The sequence below is a fragment of the Petromyzon marinus genome, chromosome 2 (genome assembly GCF_048934315.1).
Source record: "Petromyzon marinus isolate PM22_M1 ecotype Great Lakes invasive population chromosome 2, UKy_Petmar_22M1.pri1.0, whole genome shotgun sequence".
Classification (NCBI taxonomy): Eukaryota; Metazoa; Chordata; class Hyperoartia; order Petromyzontiformes; family Petromyzontidae; genus Petromyzon; species Petromyzon marinus.
In genome coordinates, this window is record NC_133668.1 from 1,021,602 (window position 1) to 1,045,542 (window position 23,941).

At 46.2% G+C, this 23,941-nt stretch overlaps 1 protein-coding gene across 2 annotated transcripts in view; it reads left to right on the forward strand.

Moving 5' to 3' along the window:
* The window catches only part of LOC116950193 (tensin-3-like), a 133,326-nt gene that overhangs the window by 5,299 nt on the left and 104,086 nt on the right, over nucleotides 1-23,941 (forward strand). Inside the window, exon 1 of one of the 2 annotated variants that reach the window (XM_032967779.2) lies at nucleotides 7,439-8,242. The exons of the other annotated variant lie outside the window; for it this stretch is intronic. Within the exon in view, the coding sequence (XP_032823670.2) occupies nucleotides 8,087-8,242 (156 nt within the window). The 5' untranslated portion in view covers nucleotides 7,439-8,086. Of the gene's footprint in view, nucleotides 1-7,438; nucleotides 8,243-23,941 lie in introns of those variants that run through there. 2 annotated transcript variants of the gene reach the window in all.

Below are 23,941 nucleotides of genomic sequence, written 5' to 3' on the forward strand. Positions count from 1 at the left end.
AACTGCAAGAAAGGGCTTGGTCTGATTTCATAATGTAACACGAGAGTGTCTTGGTGTCGTGGACGCAAGCCAAAATCGAGTAGGCTTAATAATCTGGGCAAAATGCTTGGTATGAAAACATGGTAATGTTTTAAAATATGCATTCCGATTGTGGGAGCTCGAAACAGTGCATTGATACGTGGTTTGTTTGCAGTACGATAAAGTTCAACTTTACCTAGGTTGAGCCAGAATTTAACTTCGGTATTAATTTTTTTCGAAGGAAGTTCAGCCGAGCCGCATTATTTATTTATTTTCTGCCGCAACCGAACAAAATCTGCGGTTGCAGCAGCGTGAAAAACCGCATAAATGATCTGTTACACAACTGACCCATTGTATAACACTGGTTTTTTTTTTATCTCCGTTAGTATAACACTGCGGCTTACTTAAGATTGTCCGGCGTGAGTTAGATGATTCACTGCTCACCTTTCCAGGGTGGAGATCCTGTTGCTGCTGCTGTATCTGCAACAGACATCGTGGATGGCAGCTCCACCAATGCCTGGCGCCGGCTTAAAGGCAGTAAATTTAATCTCTGGTTGGCCATTCCTCCATCTCATTATATAGTGTCTGTTGTGTCTCAGCGTACATCGTACAGCGTGCATGTCGCTCAGCCAGCAATAAATAAATAAATATACACACATTTCTTTGGTGCAGAGAAACTTGTAAGGACCGGTGCTCAGTAATCAGGAAGGATTTTGCCCCTGGAAATCTGTTCGAAGCCGCCTTTAATCCCACATGATTTTAAATAAATCTTGAAAAATGGTGGTTGCCACGAGCCTATTATTCTGGGCTCATTCTGGATTCCAGGCCAGATTGCCCCTGAAAGGAAGAGTTTTAAAAAAACATAACATATTGTATTTCCAATATAAAGGTTATTTAGTATGAGGTTTAATCTCCAGCAGATGTTGATACTTCAAGTGATAGGCAATAATTTATATTCATCATAGAATCTGCATTTTAAACTTGATATAACATTGTCAGCAACACAGAACTGAATGCTTTTTTATAATTCGGTGTTTTTGAAAAGGTGTTCATCATCAACAGTCATGATCTATATACTGTTGGATGCAGGCTTCCCCATTCCACCACCGTCTCTCATGGCCTCGCGATGATATAATTAATCTCGCTCCTGGTCTCTAGCCAATTTTCCCATTCTGGCGGATGTCCTCACTCCATCGTTAGTGCCAACCCTCAACCATCACACTACGAAACATATAATTTATTTTTGTGTTTAGTTTGTTGTCCTCCTCCGTACCTCCAATTAGCGCGGTTGGCTGTGTACATGTGAAAGAAGTTCAACATACACACATTGCAGCATCTGCCCAAATCCGTTAATTTTGTTTTATCATATTCTTGGTTCTTTCGGTAAAGTCACGTAGAAGGGAAACAATAAAAACAATAATTTTATTGTTTTATTATTTTATTGTTTCCCTTCTACGTGACTTTACCGAAAGAACCAAGAATATGAATCCCTGCAGTCACGAAAGCTTTAAATCAAAATTAGTTTCATCAATTGAAGATATCTGTCAGAGGGACGAAACTTAAGAACCCATCAGGGTTTGTTGTTGATGGTGGGCCGGAATCAAAGTGACGAAATAAAAAGGTGACCAAGAGCAGGTTGGGAGTGTTTTTTTTTTAAACTGAACTCAACAATGAAAAGCAAAATACCAATTTACCTGAAGAATAAAGTGTTTTAATCGATGTATATTAACCTGCTATGACATACGGTTCATAAGCATGGCCATTGACATAGAAAAACTCACGAAAGCTGACAAGAGTACACGGAAGCATGGACAAGGTGCTATGGGAGGTGGGATTTATGTTTACAGATTTGGATGCAGAGCACGGTCCTTTGAATTGGGGAGCACAACCCACCCTTCTCAACGTATTCTTTTGTCGGTGAAAGTTTGAATTAACAAGCAACGGCAGAGGCGCATTCCTATGCTGCTGCCGCTGCCGCTAAAACATAACGGGCAGTCTTCCGCAAGTAAGCTGCTGCTGCTGCATTGTGGTCTTACGCCGGCCATCCGACATCACGGAATGAGCAATTGGGTAAACGTTTATCAGCGGCTGGCGAATGAAGCCTTGAGAAGTGGCGTCGAGTAGCCCTGTGAGGATTCGCGCTGAGTGGGTTGCCAGCGTGCCCCAGAAGCACTCCGCCCGGCCTACTGCGCTGTTGTGTCTACTGCGTTATTCTACTCCGGCCCGGCTCCCGGGCGGTCTGGCAAACACGAAGCAGCGCTCGGCGGCTCTAAAACGTTGCAGCCAGCTCGACGCGGAGACCAGAGCGCGGTGTTTGCATTGACTTTAGACGACTCTAATCGCGGCTTCGTTCTGACAGATCCGAAGATTTTCCTTCGAGCAACGGAAGCGAATGGGGTGCGGACGAGTTTGTGCTGTCGAACGGTAATCGCCGTCAGGGTCACGCAATCCTTGGGGCAGCTGTGAACGTGGCCGGTGGTCCGTGGGGGGGGGGGGGGGGGGCGCCTCGTGTGTGCTGAGAACTATTCGTTGTTTACATCGTGCAGGTGATTTTGATGCGGCACAGCTGTGGAGAAGGGGAACAGGAGCGGATGGCTAATGATTGTCGAGCGCGGCGGCACTCACGCTGTTTATCTGAGTGCACTCATCCATGTCCAGAGATTCTCATCTGTGACCAATGATGGAAAATATTACGCAAGTTCAATGTTATTCTTGGCTGCTCGGACGTTGTTCGTTGTAATCAAATATTAACTTCTAATATATATCGAGAGCATTTGGTCAGCCACATGTTTTAATGGTAAAATTTTATACTGAGGCTATTACGCCTGTTTTTCAGTGATGTATTGCAGAAGAACACACCCCGTGTTGAAGGGTTATCCAATGCTTAATTACCTGACATACAAGCGCTTAGGTGATGTCTAGCTCATTATTTTTCATCATTTCAAAGTTTTACTGTGAAACAAATATCACTCGTAGTAAAGAATCACAACCCGTCGAATTTTCATTTGCTTTTCACTACTTTCCACTTTTTGTTATTTTAGCTTTTTGAAAAAAGAACGCTATGTATTTAAAAAAGAAAAAAAAATCTGTCAAGGTCTAGTTTCAAACTAATTAAAGGTAAACACGTCTGTAAATGGCCAGCCTTATTAGCGACGAGGGGCAAGCGTGGCACAGTTCAGAGGGTGCTGGGCAGGGTGTGTGCCTTCGGTGGTCTCGCCGGCGGGCAGCGGCGAATGAATGCCGAGGCATCGCGGTGGCACAGCCAGCGGGGCCAACGTGAATGCCGCGCTTTGTGGCGTGAGCCCCTTTCAGCGTCCACCGTAAAAATGTCCCCGTCTTCCTTATTTACGCCCGGGCTCTTAAACTTCTTCCTCTCGAGGTTGATTCTTCTCATGCAAATTGCCCACCACCTGCTCGAGTTTCAAACCGATCGGTGGACATTATATACATGTGTGTGCATTTATATAAGCGTCCTCATTCGGTTCCGGCTGGGGCCCGAGCCGGTCGCCACGTGCGCTGTCCCGTGCCCTGGACGCACGGCGACGTCTCCCGTTGGGAGAACCGGAGCCGGAGTTCCGCTCAGCGCGCTGTTGTTTTGCTGGCGGGAGAGCGCTTCCAGGGAACTGCCTCGTGGAAGCATCAGGAATGTATTGAGGGAATAGGTGGTGGGGTAGGGGAATAAGCGGGAGGGGGTGGTGGGGGGGGCAGTGTTAGGGGTTAAGTGGGGCCGAGTAGGGGGCTGTTTTTATAGATGGCTCTGTGCCAGCGTCTATCTGTGGACCAATGCCCATCAGCATCCTCTGAATAAGTACCACTGCTGGTGCCATTTTTACAGCCTTGGCAACCTGTGGTGGCCTCTTTTCAAAGGGCCCCAGGACATTTGACTTAATTAAATACCACCGACCTGCAGTGCTTGATAAAGTAGAGTCTTGGACCTGTCTTTATTTGACAAAATAATTTAGAGTCAAACTGCAGTTGTGTATTTATCTTTTAAATGTAACGCTTAGAATCGTCTGGCATATATTTTTTTTTTGCCTGAGCTGCCTTTCATTGTGTTTATTCAAAAACGATAACATCTTCCTCCGATTTAACATTGCCTTGCACTGAAACTAAATATTTTTTTGGTGCGTGTTATGTGGAAATAATTACCGAAGGAAGTAACATTTCTTCAAGATGTCTAGATCCTGTGAAATAAGATACCTGAGCACTTAAGTGGGGAGGGAAAAATGTACGGAGCGCCGCGGTTGCAATGTAAAAGATGATAGATCACTCGCTGTCGCTTCTGGGAAGGCTCGCTGCTGGAGAGTGTCCAAGGGACATGTTTCTGCTTTTTCTCTCAGTAATCTGCCTTTTTTTGCCTCTATTAACTACTTAGAAACATAGCAGTCCATTAGCGATGCCATGTGGGTTTGTGTAAATGGCATTATAAATGCATTTAGGCCCCCATAATCAAATGACAGAAAATTGAGATGCATTTGTTTTGAATGGGAGACGTGGATATCACTATGAATGGGAGACGTGGGTAACACTATGAATGGGAGACGTGGGTAACACTATGAATGGGAGACGTGGGTAACACTATGAATGGGAGACGTGGATAACACTGTGAATGGGAGACGTGGGTAACACTATGAATGGGAGACGTGGGTAACACTATGAATGGGAGACGTGGGTAACACTGTGAATGGGAGACGTGGGTAACACTATGAATGGGAGACGTGGGTAACACTATGAATGGGAGACGTGGGTAACACTATGAATGGGAGACGTGGGTAACACTATGAATGGGAGACGTGGGTAACACTATGAATGGGAGACGTGGGTAACACTATGAATGGGAGACGTAGGTAACACTGTGAATGGGAGACGTGGGTAACACTGTGAATGGGAGACGTGGGTAACACTATGAATGGGAGACGTGGGTAACACTATGAATGGGAGATGTGGGTAACACTGTGAATGGGAGACCTGGGTAACACTGTGAATGGGAGACGTGGGTAACACTATGAATGGGAGACGTGGGTAACACTATGAATGGGAGATGTGGGTAACACTGTGAATGGGAGACGTGGGTAACACTATGAATGGGAGATGTGGGTAACACTATGAATGGGAGACGTGAGTAACACTATGAATGGGAGACGTGGGTAACACTATGAATGGGAGACGTGGGTAACACTGTGAATGGGAGACGTGGGTAACACTATGAATGGGAGACGTGGGTAACACTATGAATGGGAGACGTGGGTAACACTGTGAATGGGAGACGTGGGTAACACTATGAATGGGAGATGTGGGTAACACTATGAATGGGAGACGTGAGTAACACTATGAATGGGAGACGTGGGTAACACTGTGAATGGGAGACGTGGGTAACACTATGAATGGGAGACGTGGGTAACACTATGAATGGGAGACGTGAGTAACACTATGAATGGGAGACGTGGGTAACACTGTGAATGGGAGACGTGGGTAACACTATGAATGGGAGACGTGGGTAACACTATGAATGGGAGACGTGGGTAACACTGTGAATGGGAGACGTGGGTAACAATTTGAGGGGGTGGGTTTTCCACCGCGTTTGTCCCAGGTTTCGCAATATTTAAATTTGAGCTCGTAGTTATTCAACTAAAATACAGCGTCCTACTTTCGTAAGTAATGTAACAGGGTCTTTAACTTACACTTCACAGCACTCGAATGCTGAATTAATGTCGGTCAGAAATTACTCTGAGCCGGCAGGAAATGAATCATTGACTTCATTCAATCTGTTGCACAGTTGAGTTCACTGGGTGACCTCACTCTTAATCTGTCCGTGTCCAAGTGCACCTACGTTATGGGTGACAAAGGACTGTCTACAATAATCTATTGTACTCTACTATCTTCTCATGTCTATGCTCCCCACCTTCATCGACCCGCACGTTGAAGTGTGTTCGAATGACTCCCACACCCCGTGTGGCATTTAGATGCCCTCAGCCAGCAGTGGTTTGACAAATGCGTGTACGATGTGTACAATGTGTACAATGTGTAGGCACCGCCTATTAAAATAGAGTGGTAGTTACATTGGCAGCTTGGGTTAACTTCTGGTGTTTCGATTACCTCCGGATTTATTCTAGATTTGAAGTTTTCGTGACTGGAAGGATCCATATTAATTTGGTTCTTTCTGTAAAGTCACGTAGATGAAAAAGTAAAATAAATTAAATCACGACGTTTCGATTGCAACACAAGCAATCATCATCAGGTGTGACAACCACAGCAATATTTTTTTTACTGACACCTCTGGATTATTTGTAGTCTCATGAAAATAATGTGTTGTCTAATGGTAGTAAAATGAAGTCCTTGCACATGGTATACATGGATATGTAATTTTCCAGGCGATAAATGATCAAATCACAGTTCAAAATCGTTGGAAGTATTCTTCACCAAAGTACTGCACGCGAACACCTCCCCACCCCCGCCCCCCGACGAAGAATCGCGTGCAATCTCAAATACTTTGGATGTCAAAATATTTATTTTTAAAACTAAACCATACAGCACTGAGATAACCGAGGAGCAGATATCCTCCAAACCCAATTACACTCCCACTGAGATTGAATTTCCGTGTCGGTGACAGCAGTGCGGTGGGGATGCCTGATTTAACCTCCCTCGCTGCTTAGATCCCAAGTGGGTCAGTGACCGAGAGTGTCTCGCCCCAGAAATATTCCTCCTCAGCCCGAGTGTCGTCGGTGGAATTCGGGTTTTACGGTTGCCGAAACACAAATGGTGGAGAAGCGCAGAGCGTTAGCGGAGGACTTTGATTTTGGAGGTTCTCTTTCCGACGCGGGCTCGTGGCGTGCCTCGCGGCTTCGCTGTTGGGGACGAAAGGGGATATCGCGCGCCGTGTCTGCTCGGCATGTGGAAACTCAAATCCGCCAACGGGAATTTTGTAAATGGCTAAATAAAGGCCTCCACCGGGAAAGTAAGAGGGGTGGACTGGCGGTGTTCAGTCTCGTTGCATTTTTAATTTGGCGAATCTTAAAAGACGTCCGAAGATTCATTTGGAGGATGTGTTTTAAAATGTATTTCCTGACTGTGAGAAGAGCCAATAAACGAAAGTTTATACTTAACCTGAGCTTTTTTTGCATTTTGATTTCTTTGAAATGTTGCATAATTTGTCATATTGAAGAGAATCAAGCGATATTTAAATAAAAACTAAAAGCATTTTCAAATTAAATGGTCTTCTCTCAACGGATCAACTATCACAGCAAATGAACCTCCTGGCCCTTGGTCAACAAATGCCAAAAGTGGCTTTTTGTGCCCTTGTATAGAGGGCGGGAGAGGGGGGGGGCAGTGAACCACTTTCGCAGTGGCGCACTTTGGGAGAGTGACTTTGGCATGGCTCTGGTTTCCTTTCTTGCTGCCGTGCACAGCGGAGATCGCCAACGCAGTGACGGCAGCAGACAAACCCTCCCTCCTACGCACACACACACACGCACGTGTGTGCACACATGTGCAGTGCCAGCGCATGACTTTGGACATTAAATTCCTTTCGACAATAACACCGACCGATCCAACACAACGGACTTGCCTAGACGCAGTGGGGAGCAGAAGAGAATTGGGAGAGAGAGAGGAAGAGAGAGAGAGAGGGAGGTAGGGAGAGAGAGAGCAAAATAAGTCGAGGGAGAAGCACACGGAGAAGAGAGAGAGGAAGGGAGGGCATCAAAGTAGGAGGGGGAATGGTGAGAGCAAAATAGTGCTGCCACCTGTTTTTTTCCCAGTGCCAGGGTGGCAGTGTGGGTAATGAAAATGCGAAGCCCCCCAGCGCGGCTCGATATGCCGAGCATGAGAGGCGTGCGCGTGGCGGAGAGGCACCGTTAATAATCGCGCTGCGTTGGTCGCTGTCCAAATCTTTGGACATGTTTTATTTTTGAAAGGAGGGGATTTTTTTTAAAAAACGCCACACAAGCGGTGTGGGAGGAGGTGGGGGGGGAGGTTTGCCGAGCCAGCTGATTGTTAGCTCGGAGAGCCTGGGGAGAAGCTCCTTGGCGTCCAGGTGCTCCACGGGGGCGGTGAGCGACGCACGGGGAACCCCATGGGTTGCACGGTGAGCTTCACCTGCTGCGAGGAGGAGGAGGAGGACACCCCAGACAGACCGGATCATCAGAGCGAAGCATCTCTGGCAGCCAAGGGGAAGAGAACGAGAGGGAGGAAGACGAGGAAGAAGGGTGAGCGAAGGAAGCTTCTCAAGGTACTCGGAGGCGGCGCACCGATCAAATTAATCTCGGCATCGTTGATAGAGGTTTTCCACCTCGTGCAGAAACGGGCGTGCGCTCTGATCGCTATTCGCGTTGCACTTTTGACCGCTGTGATTATCGCCGTGCCACGGATTGCGGCAAACCGGTCTCTGCCGCCACGCCGTCGTCGTATTTCAGAACGCGAATAACCCACCGAGCTGCAAAGTGACGTTCCGTGTGCGAGTACACACAATAGCTTTGACGGGTTTGTTCAATTCTTCTTGGTCACCGGCCATGAATACCGCCGTTGTTATTTTTTTGTCCACGTTCCGGCCGCTAAAATGCGTGACTTTAAGGGCAAAATAACGCACAGAGGGGCTTTGTTCTTGACTCTGTGAGTAAATAAAGAGTTGATGACGTGAATATTTACCCTGAATGGTGCGGCGGAGCAAGGGACCGCACCTGCGAGTGAGTCAATGCGACCGCGTGGCTTTTAATTGTTACCAGTCAGGGTTCTGCAACCGTAGCTTTCTCGGAGCAGTCTTCCATCTCGCGTCTCAAAATAGAATCGTTGGTTTTAACGTTTGGAAACGCTTAATTTTGTACGTGAAAAGATACACGCGTAAAATGTTAAGACGGTAATTGTAACGTCTAAAATAAAGTAAATTATTACATGACGGAAAGGTGACAACAGTTTAAAGGCACAGCTTTGCAAGCGATGGCTCGTACCACTGCTAGCAGAACGGCCTTCACGAGAGAGAAATCTCGTGGGTGTTCTTGGCCTACTCTTTCACGCTGGCCACACTTCTTAGATGAGGTTAGATAGTACCCACGCTTCACCCCACTGCGTACAACCCTAACATTCAACTTCCTGTGATTCACCAATTTAGACTGCTGCGTGGACAGAGGTGGGTTGAGATATTATACATTTGCGCCACTTTTACAATAGTCACGGTGGCGAAATGTTAACTGCTGGCATGCAGGAGATTGTGGGTTTGACCCGACGCTGATGGCTGTATATTTGTTTTTTGCGTTCTCTCTCTCTCCCCGTTGTCGCGTTGATTTTTCTCCGGGTCCTCCGGTTTTTCCCGCCACATTTAGAAACGTGAATATTTGGCTGCTATACATTTTAACGTGATGGGCCACTTCGTTGAGCAATCATTTGTGGCCAGGTTGCTTCTGAAAAAAAATCTATACAGCTCAATGGGCCTGACTTGGTAAAATAAAAAAAAAGTTTAGTAGTTCAACCAGCGAACTCTGCATTGCCATGGCGGCATTCCCACCACAAACTAACAGCTGTATAAAGAGTGACAGCACAATAAGGACTGTGCATAGTAATTTTTTTTATTTGTGGCGTTGTGCAGCATTGACAGCTGCCTCGAAACGGTGTCAGCAGCTGCGTAAGCCCTGAACTCTCTGCTGTTCTGGTATCCGAACACCCCCTAGCCCCCCCCTCCTCCACAATAACTCCGCTTCAGCAGTGGCCACACTCCCCAGGGTCTTTGGTTGGGCGGTGGTGGCTGTGCTGCACGTGGCCTGTAGTCCAGCTCTATGGAGGCAGCGAGGGTTGGCGCATCGCGCGGACGTTGAGAAACTCTCTTCTCGTGGTGCCATACCCTGACCGTCCAGGAGAAGGCGGTGCAGCAAGTGTGGACTCATCTCTATCTGTTCCATTTGTACGGGGTGGCGTTGTTCCCTCACCGGCATGGGTTTGTTACAGGTGTTCTGGTTTCCTCCCAAATGTATGAACGCTTAATAATATAATTGGCTGAAAAAGTCTCAATATATACATCCACTTCCGTGTGTGTTGTGGATTGTGCAGCGTTGTGCGACGCATTTTGGGATGAATGACAATACATAAAACAAAAATGCCGACAACCTATACGTTGCCGTTCTTTCCGTTTTCTGGCTGGCTGCTTGCGCACGTTGCCCGCTATTTACGGCAAGCGGCAGTAAATGCCCCTGCTGCTGGGGACGCGGGCTAGAATGGCAGGCTCCCTCTTGGCTGGAATGAAGGCTGGCACTTGCCTGCTGCGAGGAAATGTCTCGCATTGCCAAATTCCTGACCCTCAATGGGGGCCCAGTGTGCGGTGGGCACCCGTGCAAGCTTCAGTGACCGAGCGGGGATTTTTTTTTCTCTCCACCTCCTTTTGGCCTCTTGCAAGAGGAATCATATTTTTCTTCTCCCCCTCAGAGGCTTTTAGTGCCATTGAAATGCGGTTACACTGAAGTGCGCAGCTGCGGAGGCCAGGACCATGTAAAATTGGGTTCTTTGTAGGCAGCAGTCAGGAGGCTTTGAATGGCAGAGTTAATGGGTTTAGGCACGAAGAGGGCTTCTTGCTTGGTGCTGCGCTTTCACAATTATTCGGCAATAAAAAAATATATGCGGCAACTCACAGTGGGGCCAATGTCACCGGCTCCGTTGGGGCAAGAAAATGAACAGAGCTGAACGAATCTGAGGTTTAAGCGAAGATTTGTATAAATGTGTTTATATTGGAGGTTGGAGAGTGGTATAAGGGCGATGCCCGATTTTAACTCGCGTTTGAACGCTTAAGTCACCAATCTACATGACCACGAGGTATTGACAAATGTTTAAATTTTATTTCACTGAAAACTCGATCTTTGCCAAGGCTGTGAAATATTGTTTCAACAATTCTGAGAAAATATTGTAATTTTACTTTCATATCCCTGCATAATTAATTAAGTATACATATAGATGCATACACCACAGTGCACATTTTACCTTCACGCTTACAGATTCAAACTATTATAAAATAGCTCGTACATTTTTTTAAAATCAATGTATGAATATCTGCTTTCATACGCTGTTAATAATTTATCACGGTAAGTCTCCTGGTTTCACCAGCATCAGCAGCACACTGCCCGGCACTGTGGTGAGGTTTATTTTACCTCCAGCCGCAAAGCAGACTCTGGACTTTACTCATCTGTGTTGGCGCCAGAAATGTTTAGCTGGTGGGAGGGGGGGGCTATGGTTTTTCAAACCATGACATGAAGGGGCTGGCTCCATTATACAATAACATGTTTATCAACATTCTATCAGTGGTATAGCAATAATTAACACAAAGGCAATGGGAACAGAGTTTCAAACGAGCCACGGCATCCGCAGTGCGATTGTCGCGATGGCACCCAAACTCTGGCCCATTTAGGAAACTCACTGTAGCCTGTGTTCCTTCAACGGAGGAGGTAGAACAGCAAAACTGCACGAACTCTCTCCCGATGCCACTTGTCCGTGGCCAACGGACCTCAACTTTGGCAATTAGCTCCTGAACATAGAATAGTGACCGTACTAGCCCACAGCAGTCCGGTAGTTATACCGCGTGCAACATCACCAACTCCGGCGTGCACTGATCTGCTGCTCAAATTAATGAGATTTTGACAGCATCGGTGACACGGTATATACTACATATATACTGTACTGTATCTATGGGAGTGGAGTAACAATGGAGTGCGCAGGCAGTGCAGCTACGCTGGCACCCAAGGGCTGAAGGGCCCCAGATGCCGGGCCGCGAAAGAAGAAGGGAACTGGACAGGGGGAGGGGCCCTCTCATCCCTTGCATCGGGGCCCACGCCAACTTCGCCATGCCACTGGCGCCCATCGGATCATCAGTTTATTCATTTACACGATTTTGTGATAATTTTTTGGTCGGTTTAAAGACTTTGTAAAATACTTCCTTTATTCGATGCTACACGCAAGTTATTGTGGGGCAGACTATGCCTCCATTCAGTGACCCTGGAGCTTGCGTTTCCAACTTCCTATTCTCCAAGTTGCGCATCTCAGATTGCAAAGTATGGCTTCATTGTCCCAGTCTGAAAGCTGCGTTCATCCTTCTTCTTCTGCTACTGCTGCTGCTGCATGTATACTTCCTATTGATGACGGTCCCGCAGGTCTTATGTCCGAAGCACTGCACAAGTTGCGGCGGTGTTTTTCAGACGGAATGTAAGCTTTCAATCAGACATTAAGGCTTGCAACATTAAGGCCTGTTTTTTTGTATTATTTTATCTTGCTGTGCCTTCCAGCAGTGTGTATAGTCATGTCTTATTACGATCTCTGTTGATTGCATCTGTTTATCTGAAGTTCAGAATATTTCATGGACTATAGGGTGGCCCAAAAGTCAGGACACATAGGATTATTTTATATATTTCAACAGATCACAGAGTTAATTAATTTAAGTTAACAAATGTTCAAACTGACTTCAATTAACATCAATGCATGCAGGAATTCTGTTTTGAAATTAATTTATGATTTTTTTTAAAGATTACAGTTGTAATCTTTGAACATTCATCAACTATGCTTTGTCTCAATTCAGTAAAAAAAAATCCATTTTAAATGTCATCTGAAAATGAAGAATAAATATATATGATTAATGATAATGGATAAAAGACTCACTTATAGAATACATAATTGCAATGTTTCAATGCCAGTTTTAAAATGAATATAACCCGAGGTGTCCTGACATTTGGGCCACCCTGCATAGTTATACTTACACTCGGTAGGATTTATTATGAAATCCACTGCTGGATGAAGACTTCCCGACACTGTGTCAGTCATGGCGACCGTTTGACCATACTTCACCATGCTGGTTATTGTGGATCGGGGAAGGGGGGGTCATCGAGGATCAGTTCACATATCACCATTGATATGTGAACTGATCAGGTCGCCGTGTTCAAAGCCCACAGCGCTAACCACTGCGCCACCACTCATCACAATAATTGCATAAAGTCTTATGTTAAGAGTCCCTCGGTAGGCCTAGGGTCCGCCACCAGGATTGACCCGGACAGTCCAAGAATTGGTATCTGTGCTCAGGTGGTACCAGTTGATTTGTGGCCGAGGTGTGGTACCGGTATTGCTGTGTTGAGCTTTCTTACAGGATACTGCATACTTCTGACGGCCCTCTGGTGTGTGGAAATGATGCAGCCTAAATTGTGGGTCCACAATAACGTTTGCGTGGGGGTGTAAAATGAAATGTTATTCAAGGGAAAGCTGTAGGGGGCCAAACACCTGCAAAGTTACTACAAGGGGACATGAGGAGCAGACCCCGGCCTCTATTTTAACCCACGTGTGTATGAATGTATCTTTACACGCTTGATTTTCAAGTTATGTTATAGCCATGCTTACGTTGTACATGCGGGCACACAGCGAAGTCACGAGATGCAATGCACCTTCATTGTATGAAATGAAGGAATTTCAAAAATTGCTTGTTGCGCTTATCCAGACAATTAAAACGTGGCTTTTACATACGTGAAAACATGCCAACGCAGAGCTGCGAGTACAGAGCTATGAAGTTCACAACAACCATGCCGCAGGGGACCTGGCTGTACGGTTGCCACCTCTAAGGTACAATAAATCGGGACATGTCACAAGAAGGAAAAACATATCTCAATACCAACAGAGATTTTCCAGGACAGCGACTTCAAAAAGAGGATGATCCCTGGGACAACCAGAACAGGTGGCTACTGCAGGCGGATGAGTGGCGGGCGGAAGCAGGCGGGGAGGGGGTGTTTGTGTAGGACGTGGCTGCTTGCCCCGCCGGGAGGTCCGTGTTTGTTGTCATTCAACCAGGAGGTTTCCCCCTGGCCTGTGAGCCGCCCGTGCCCACTGGCGTGGGTTGAGCACCTGCCCGGAAGCCATTGTTGGCCATCACGAGGCAGGCGGAAGGTGAAAGGTCGAGGTTGAATGTCACCTGATAAGCTCGCACCTGCACGCAATTATCCAGCAGCTCACCCAAGTATCCTCAGCAGACGCACACTCTCTTCCTGTGGCTATTTCTCCTTTTATTATTTTCGTTCTTTATAGAATATTTGTGAAGGTTTCATAGCATCACGCGTTTTCAAGTTTTACAAAACTTATTATCCAAAACTCGATCCATACCTCCGCCTGTGCATGAGAAACAAAAAATTATTGTGATGAATGTATAAATAATTTATATAATTGAACGAGTTTAGATGCTGTTGTATATTTATTATGGATCAGCGTGGTTCTAACTCTGTAATAATAAAGCCAGGGAACTAATTTTACGAATTGTAAATATTTCTATAATTTGACATCATAGCCTTCTGGGCTTCCCCATTCCAATAGTTGTTGCTGAAGTACTTTGACCCCGTGAATTTGACAAATTACTGGGCATAATTCGTAAACAAATACACACGGATAGATGTTTTCTTTTTTCAATTGCAGCCATCTCCCATGCCAAAACGATGATCCTTCGTTCGGGGGTCGCGCGACATTCCAGTATTTTGCAGAGCAATCGCTGTACGAATGCTTTGCTGTACATTTGCTTTGCCTCGTCTCCTCGGTGTCGACGGGAGGGGCAGGATGAGTGTCCTTGGGAAAGGCTTTAGCGTAGCGGTGTCCCACTGCCGGTCTACACGTGGGGCACTGCACGGTGTGTGTACAGGGAGGCTTGCAGTCTTGTAAATCTGTCACATCCTCCGCTCTGTGTTTGTTTGACGCTTGCTGGAAGAAGCTTGAGAAACCAGCCACGGTTAACCGAGGCTGTTTTTGCTGCTCAATCAGATGAAACGTTGCGGTGCAGATGGCGCGCAGTAACAATAAATAATAATTTTCAGTCTGTTGTTAACCCACTGCTGGATGCATACCGCCTCCCCATGCCGTGTCAGTCATCAGGGTTGTGTGACCATATTCACCATGCTGGTGAGTGCGGGTTGGTGGGGGTGGAGGGAGTGGAGAGGAGCCCAGGACCAGCACGAGACTCAATATCACTCGCCACTGATGTTAGCCGTGGCCGGAAATTGAACTCAGATTCCCTGGTCCATAGTGCAGTGCGTGGACCCCAGCACTCGTGTGCTTTCACAATTATCAGCAGGCTGAGAACATTTTCTTTTAATAGCATTATCCTTTCATCTTTCGAACTTCGTGCATTAAAATTAAGTATCTTCAAAATAACACCACAAATTAGACGCACTTAATGGAATAATTGACAATTGTGGCAAAAAAAAATTTCCGAAGCATTGCATGAGAGCGTTGTGCAAACACATCAGAGTGAATCTAATGCAATATTGAGAGAACATGACTCACAGGGCATGCTGTTCCTGTAATTGATGCGACATTATTCCAGAGCACAGGCCCATTACATTACGCATTTTCTGGGCATGAGCCCTTCGAAGCGAATGCCACAGAACTTGATCTGAGCGAGCGTAATCAATGCGTCATCCACTTTGTAGCGATAGGAACAGATACGTACAATTTATACATCAGAGATTCGTGTCCCAGTGACACAGCCAATATATCACGTCTGAAGCAGTAATTTCTATAGGGATATGACATTATCTTTTTTTTTATATCTATATATCGATGCATCAATGCAATTACATTTATTACACAATTTCAATATCATGTCAAGTACACTGAACGTTGCCTTGCGATTGTGGAAAGTTAAAGGCTTCCCCTCTCAATGTTGGTCGTAGGGGATTACTGTATTTGACCATACCTCACCGCGCCAGTCATTGTCGGCCGAGAAACGAACCTCCAGTTGCGGGTTGGTGGCGCAGCTCGCTCTCTGCTGCACCTCGCTGCTCCCCTGGCCATATATATATGTCATGGAAAGATAATATTAATAATAATACGCGTTAATCATTGGCTGCTATGTTCTGACTTCTGAAATAAAACAACGCATTTTTTTAAACTGCGCTAAAGGTGGCGATTCAAATTGATATCGAGATCTCGGGACGCAGACAGCGTTAATTGCTTATCGTGTCACGTGGAACGTGTTTAACAATCATACGGCGTGTGCAGCGTGGAACGAGTGAATTTAAAAGGGGGGGGGGGGGGAGTAAATCGCTAAACGCAGAAAGACGTAGCGTTCTAGGTCGCGAGAATTGGAGTTTGGGAAACTGTGCGTTAGAGAGTGGTGGTGCTTGGAGCACGAGACGAGAGCAGAGGGCATGGTGAGTAAAGGGAGAATGATCCAACTGATGGCACTGATGGGAAGGCCGTGCTCTGTATCATCCTCCGAGGACGGCAACCTTGGTCACATCTGTAACGCATTACTGCTGCCGCCTTGGCCTTTCTGGAATCCTCGCCATGCCTGTACACAAATCAATTGGTCTCCGCTCAAAGCCAAAGGTCGACGCACGGAGCTTTTATTGGAGTTCGGGAGGTTATCAAGAGGTTAAGGGGGGGGGGGGGTGGGTCAGCCTCGCTACGTTCTCTTCTTGCTGAGAATGACAGCATGCTGGGCTCGTGCACTAATTGCCATGTGTTTCTCCACCGTTAATCTTCATTTGTGTATCGCGGGCGTTTCTCGACTCTCTGAAGATGTGTCACCAGTGGCCGCGTGCAGTCGCGAGGTTTCAGTCTTAGCTGCAGGTTGCCAAAAGAACTTCGTCATGCGTCGTGTTTTAATGTTAATTTTAGTTACATGTACAGATTGAAATATGTTTTTTTTATATGAAATATTAATGAGCCCCCTGTGGATGTAATGTCCAAAGTGCCCTAGATTCGCAAGCACACTCAAGAATCCCCATTACTGTATCGATAAGAAACCTATAAATTAACGGAAATCATTAATTCCTAACCTCCGTGGGAGGCCATTTACGGTCACAACAAGTGCAAGAATTAAAACCAACTCGCTTAGGGAAAATACGCGGGAGTCATTTTTGCGAGAGAAAAAAACAAAATTCGTGCACCGGATTCACGACTCGGCGTCGACATCGACGAGAGGAGCGCGGCGGCTGCGCTGTGAGCGAGGAGCCCGCGGCGACGATGGCTCCCTGGAGCTCCGTGGTCTCATCCACCCTCCCGGAGGTTGTCGGGTGAAGCGGTGGGGTGAAGTGGGGTGAAGCGGGGGGGGGGGGGGGGGTGAAGGAGGGAGTGAAGGGAAGGGCACTCGAGTTCAGCTGGGAAGAAGATGCGCTGCTATTGTTGTTGGGTTTTTTTTTACCAGGTAAGAAGGTCCATTGAGCTAGGTAGCTCCTTTTCAGATGCGACATGGCCACAAATGATAGCCCACTGGAAGTGGCTTATCATGTGGAAATGTACAGCGGGCAAATACTCTAAAGGCGTGATGTTGATTTTAAACGTGGAGGGGAAAACCGGAGGACCCGGAGAAAAATCCACGCGACCACGGGGAGAGAGAGAGACACGCAAACTCCAAATATACAACAGGCATTGTCAGGGTCGGGATCGAACCCACGCACTCCTACATACTAGGCGTGGTTGTTAGAATCTCTCCGTCGTGGCGCCCTTAGACTTATCCCGCGCTAGATCCTGGGCTCTCCCCCGCTGCTCTTTAAACATCGCCTCTTGTCTCCCCTCCATGGCAGCAGCCGCTGCCCCTGCTGCCCTGTGGCCATCTCTCGCGAGGGCTGCTGGCTCGCTCGGCTCAGTCCGGCGAGAGTGACGCAGTTTGTCTTGGCGACGTTTCGTCTCCCACCACGCACGGTCACGCCGCTAATCCCATCACCATCACTCTCTCGAGTCCCATTCATTCTTCCCGCTCCACTAGGAACGTGTGTGTGTGAAACGTGTGTGTGTGTAGGAACGTGTGTGTGTGTGTAGGAACGTGTGTGCAGGAACGTGTGTGTGTGTAGGGACGTGTGTGTGTATGAACGTGTGTGTGTAGGAACGTTGTGTGTGTGCGTGTGTGTAGGAACGTGTGTGTGTGTAGGAACGTGTGTGTAGGAACGTGTGTGTGTGTGTGTAGGAACGTGTGTGTGTGTAGGAACGTGTGTGTGTGTGTAGGAACGTGTGTGTGTGTAGAAACGTGTGTGTGTAGGAACGTGTGTGTAGGAACGTGTGTGTGTAGGGACGTGTGTGTGTGTAGAAACGTGTGTGTGTAGGAATGTGTGTGTAGGAACGTGTGTGTGTAGGGACGTGTGTGTGTGTAGAAACGTGTGTGTGTAGGAACGTGTGTGTAGGAACGTGTGTGTGTAGGGACGTGTGTGTATGAACGTGTGTGTGTGGGAACGTGTGTGTGTGTGTGTAGGAACGTGTGTGTGTGTGTGTAGGAACGTGTGTGTGTGTAGAAACGTGTGTGTGTGTGTGTGTAGGAACGTGTGTGTGTGTATGTAGGAACGTGTGTGTGTGTAGGAACGTGTGTGTGTGTGTAGGAACGTGTGTGTGTGTAGGAACATGTGTGTAGGAACGTGTGTGTATGTGTGTAGGAACGTGTGTGTGTGTAGGAACGTGTGTGTGTGTAGGAACGTGTGTGTGTAGGAACGTGTGTGTGTAGGAACGTGTGTGTAGGAACGCGTGTGTGTGTAGGAACGTGTGTGTGTGTAGGAACGTGTGTGTGTGTAGGAACGTGTGTGTGTGTAGGAACGTGTGTGTGTAGGAACGTGTGTGTAGGAACGTGTGTGTGTGTAGGAACGTGTGTGTGTGTGTGTAGGAACGTGTGTGTGTGTGTAGGAACGTGTGTGTAGGAACGTGTGTGTATGTGTGTAGGAACATGTGTGTGTGTAGGAACATGTGTGTGTAGGAACGTGTGTGTGTAGGAACGTGTGTGTGTAGGAACGTGTGTGTGTGTAGGAACGTGTGTGTGTGTAGGAACGTGTGTGTGTAGGAACGTGTGTGTGTAGGAACGTGTGTGTGTGTAGGAACGTGTGTGTGTATATGTAGGAGTGTGTGTGTGTGTGTAGGAACGTGTGTGTGTAGGAACGTGTGTGTGTGTAGGAACGTGTGTGTGTTGGGGGAGCGGTGGTTCAGCGGCGACCCGAGTTCGAGTCCCGCTCATAACCAATAGTGATGTATATCTGAACTGGTTCTGAGCATCCCCTAGGTCGACTCGGCCTTAAATGAGTACTTCGTACGGTGTAAAAACATGAACACTGGGGACACAAAGGTGGCCGGGAGAGGTATCGACCAATCAACGTTTACGTGCCACGCTGGCCGTATAGGCGCTCGCTAACAGCACTTGGCCCAATAATCTGTTAAAGACTTTGTGTTTGGGTACTATCACTGGTGGTGAATGCACTGCACTATGAACCCGGAAATATGTGTGAGATTTCCATGCAGGGCGAACATGAGTGGCGAGTGATATCTGAACCGGTCCTGGGCGCTCCGTTCACCAACCCGCATCGACCGGCACGCTGAAACATGGGCAAACAACCCCCATGTCCGGCATGGCGCACGGGGAGGGAGGCCTTCGTCCAGCGGTAGATTGAGAAAATAATTTTAACTCGGTTCAACCAGGTTCAGAGTGCACTGTGCTACCCGCTGCACCAACATTCCACCCACAAATCAATAACCTTTTTGAAAACAGGCGAGAGACCACTTAATTAAAAGAAGAATGCAGTTTTACTAAACACGGTTATGAATGATTTAAAATTTGTGGCATGTGGCCAAATTTGGGATATCTGCGGTAACGAATTCCGTTAACCACGTGTGTTGGTTTGTGAGACCCCTTTTAAATTAAATAGCTTTTGCGAGAGATTTTAATGAAAGCACTTTAAATAATCCCAACAGCTACACATTTCAGACTTGGGCACACGTTCGCAGGCTTGAGCTTGGATCTCCCTTTGGGTGAAAGGAGGACAGCTTATATCAGTTAGGCAAAACAAAGCGTGCTGGGGACAGTCTTCCATGTGTTGTGTTGATTCCTATAGAAACCGTGTAATTGATTTGACGTTATATTTATCCTGCTGTGGCTTTTGACACAATTTAATTTTGCCGAAGTCTGTAGGATTGTGATCGACAACACTAAGCTGGTTTATATTGGAGAGATTTGTGTTTTATTTGGCAAGAGATAGTGATTTTATTTTTTACATTCCCTTAATGTCATTAATTTGCTCAATGGTTTTGGAAAAAAATATATATTTTTTCTCCAGGATAATGTGGACGAATTAAATGTAATGATTCATACAACATGCCGGAAAGTGTCCCTACTTCACTGTGCCGTAGCGTGGCTTAACCTTAAAGCGTGTAGATTATTTTTGAGTTGGCGCACGCAAATATTTGGTCCAATAATGTAGGGCTTGTCACGTAACCAGTTCATTTACTGTCTTGTCGTAACATGAAAGGCAATTATTATAATGCTGTATTAAGCCATGTGTGATATCTCTCCTTGTCTGTTTATTGGCTAGTGCTAAAATGACATTAAATTAATTTTCATGTTTATGAAAATTAATGTAACTTTCGTTACAGGAAATAAATGTTTAATTCAATGTTGATTTATGTGTGTGTCTTTTATTTCTTATGTAAGGTGGTTAAAAAAATGTAATTTCTACTTGGTTGTTTTTGCGCCAAATTCTATTTAATTCATTATTCCAAATGAGATCTCATCCTGGTCTTCTGAGCTCTCACTTAGTTGAGCAAAATAAACTTGAAACTACATAATACAAATATTAAAACACATCATCACATCACCGTAATCATCATAAGCCAAGGTCAATCCACTGCTGGATGAAGGCTTCCCCAAGCCACCATCACTTTCCACGATCCTGCCATACAACAATCCACCCGGCACCCGCACACAAACCAATTTCATCGCTCCATCTCCTCAGTGGACATGCTCCAGAATGCATAACATTTCTTTGGTTGCCGCTGCGTTATTATTTATTTCACCATCGTCCCTTCTAGCCGTGACGTGTCCTGTTCAAGCCCACATGGCGTTCACCTGCATGTGTTCGCGAGTGCATCTTATAAATGCAATCTGTAATCCGGGCCGTATTATCCAATAGGCACAGTAGGCACTGTGCTCCTAGGACCTACAAAAAAAACTAAAGGACTTATGAAAAAATGCGACCATGTTTTTGTTCTTATAAAACCAAGATATTTTCCTGAATAATTATATTTATATAGCAAGGATAGGCACAGTGTGTATACAAAGAGACAGAATCATGTCAATCTTTTGAGCGAAATTAACACCGGAGATGAAATTTGAAAGATTTTTTTATTTCAAAATTAGCAACAACATCTTCAAATTGTGTTTTTTTTTCCCACAATCCCATTCTCTATGGAGAGCAGTGCAAGGGAAGACGAGGCGGCGTTGCTGTTGTTGCTACGCGTGAAACAAGCGGAGTGACAGCGGCGGGAGTGACATGGGGCAGCGGCCAGTAGCAGCTGTAGAGAGTTACCACCGAAGGCCTACGAAGCAGAAGTGCCTAGGGCCTCATCCGCCCCTGCCTGTAATTTGCCCACAACGTGCACGAGCTGCAATCGTTCTTGTTCGATTTTCTGGCTACCGAAGCGCGCTTTCAGGGCTTTCACGCGTTCCCCTCGCTGCCTTCCATATTTCTAAAACGTAAATGTATAATGTATTATTCCTTTCGGTAATGTGAATACAGAACTGTACTTATTTTATACCGCATTCTGTAAAAGGGTATTTACAATGTACAAAGGATGTATCTGCCACGTGGCCCAGTTGCTTCGTGAGGCTTTCGGCTCAACGGGTCACCACAAAATGCTCGTCAGTCACAGTGGTGGTCTGGGCATGGCCTTTTTCTTCACGGACGGGAGGGGGGGGGGATGAAAGGACGAATGTCGGTGGACGGCGTCCAAATGGAATTACAGGGCATTTTTTGGGGAGGGACCGTAGGTTGTTTTGAAGGCGACCCATAGCTTGCCTGACGGGGTAAGATGATGTGAGTGCAGTGGGGGCCAGGTGAAGTGTCTCCTTTGTGCGCCGGTTCGGTGGAAAACCTCGGGGTAAATCTAGACGTGGCGAAGAGAATCGATTTGAAATATCCTTCCATTTGCGGTGACAGTGTGTGAGCATAGGCATGCAATGTACCGAATCCTATGTTGCATGGCGGGTTAGTTAAGCACTTAGACATAATTGATAACTCACAATAATAACTAACTTGTTCATGTTCCGTGATGCCATGATGTGTTTGCTAGGTTACTAATTAATTTTCAGTGATGCGGGACAGCTGATACATTTCAAGACCATCCTATCTGCCCCAAAGGAGAGATTAAAAAAAAGTAAATTTCATGAAAACAATATACATAGTCAGACTCTACAACATTGCAGTGTTAATTTGTTTAACTTAGGCATTCATCAGGGGTTTAAAAAATGTTGGTAACGGAGGGGATTTTTTTTCTTGAACGCAAATACCCGCTTGACGTGAGGAATGTTCTTGCGGTCGGGTATTGCATGGCCACTCGTCATCTTCAAATGGCTTAATATTCCCATGACTGTCGCCCGCCTGCCTCTACCCTGCATCGGTGACAACCACCCACACGCCGTCAGCTTAATGGCGCGACACAGGAGGAGGAGGAGTAGGAGGAAACGCCTTCTTGACGAAGGAAAAACAAACCAGCTCGGACGAGTCGTAGATCCATGATGGTCCGGGACACTCAGTCTTCACTCAAGGCTCGTTGGCCCCCATCCTGCACCTGCCCATGCAAAATACCTGTAACGGTTTAGTTTGTAGAAAATTCCACCCATTTAAAAAATATTTTTTCACTTCTTTTTTTATACCGCAAACGTGCGCGAGTCCTGTGTCTCGCTGCCTCCTTTATGATGGGTTGTTTACAAGGAGGCCTCTGCTGACGATTCATTCGGGGGTGCGAGACGGTCACACCACAGCCAACAGAGAGAACAAATCCACGTGGCTCTGATACCCACGTTAAGGACAGTCCTCTCTCTCCTCTCTCTCCTCTGCTCTCTCTCCTCTCTCTCTCTCCTCTCTCCCTCCAAGCATTGCCGTGACCCAGTCTGTCCGTCACGTTGTGGATGGCGACTGCACAATTGTAGTGTTCAATAATTAAGTGGCCAATAGCAACAGTATAATTACTCGTATGTGTATATATCAACGCCCTATGCAATCTGGTTGTAAAGTTTTGTGTTATTTACATTCGCACGCTTTGTAATGCGTCACCATTTTTATAACTCATTTATTCAGTCGCAGTAAAAGAAACGGGATGTATAAATGTGGCAATATAACATTTCATTATCCCAAAGACCAAGCAGCGAACAACAGTAAACGTGGAGTGAACTTAAAATAAACACTACAGGGCAATGTGCTACAATAATAATACTTGTAACCGTAAAGTGAAAGAGAGGAAGCCTACAAACTCCATTTCTCATAAGCGATTATAATCATAAGTTGGACCCTTCAAGAAGCAAACATTTACGGTATTAAAAAAAACTCCATAAAAGGTTTTATATTGAAATGATACCCCTTTCGCATTTATTTTGTAGGGAGATGGGAGCAGGCAAATTAACGTTAAAGGTGTTTCACCGTCTGTCGATGAAACTCTACTGTGGCGTCAATTATTATTCTAAGTTATGTAGCCAAGGGTAGGGTAGTGACATTTTGGTGGTTTCTACAAAATGTTGTGCAGCATTCCTCCGGCTTTATGAAAATGGGGACGGGAGATAATGGGGCTTAGAGTGCACAGTGGGCCGATTGAAGCCGGCTCCGAGTCACCGCATCCACTCGGCTGTGGACTTCACAGTTGAACTCTGTGTAAAACAGTTTTTTTTGTGCCATGCAGGACCTCCATAAAGTTACATTTTCTTTCAGAAGCTGCCCTTTTGAGCGACATATCTCCCTGATTATCGCTGCTGTTAAGGGGCAACCTTTTGTCGTTAACTGATGTATGAAATGTGTGGTCCGTAAGAAAAGAAACTTTCGAAATAGTCTGCAGCGACAAATGACACGGGGCTGACGTACGCCCTGCCTCTTATGGGCATGACATTTGAAACGGCATGCAGTATTTATAGATGTAAAACTGTATAGGTGCAGCAGTATGACATTTAGTCGTTATTATTGATGGCGGATTGGGATAA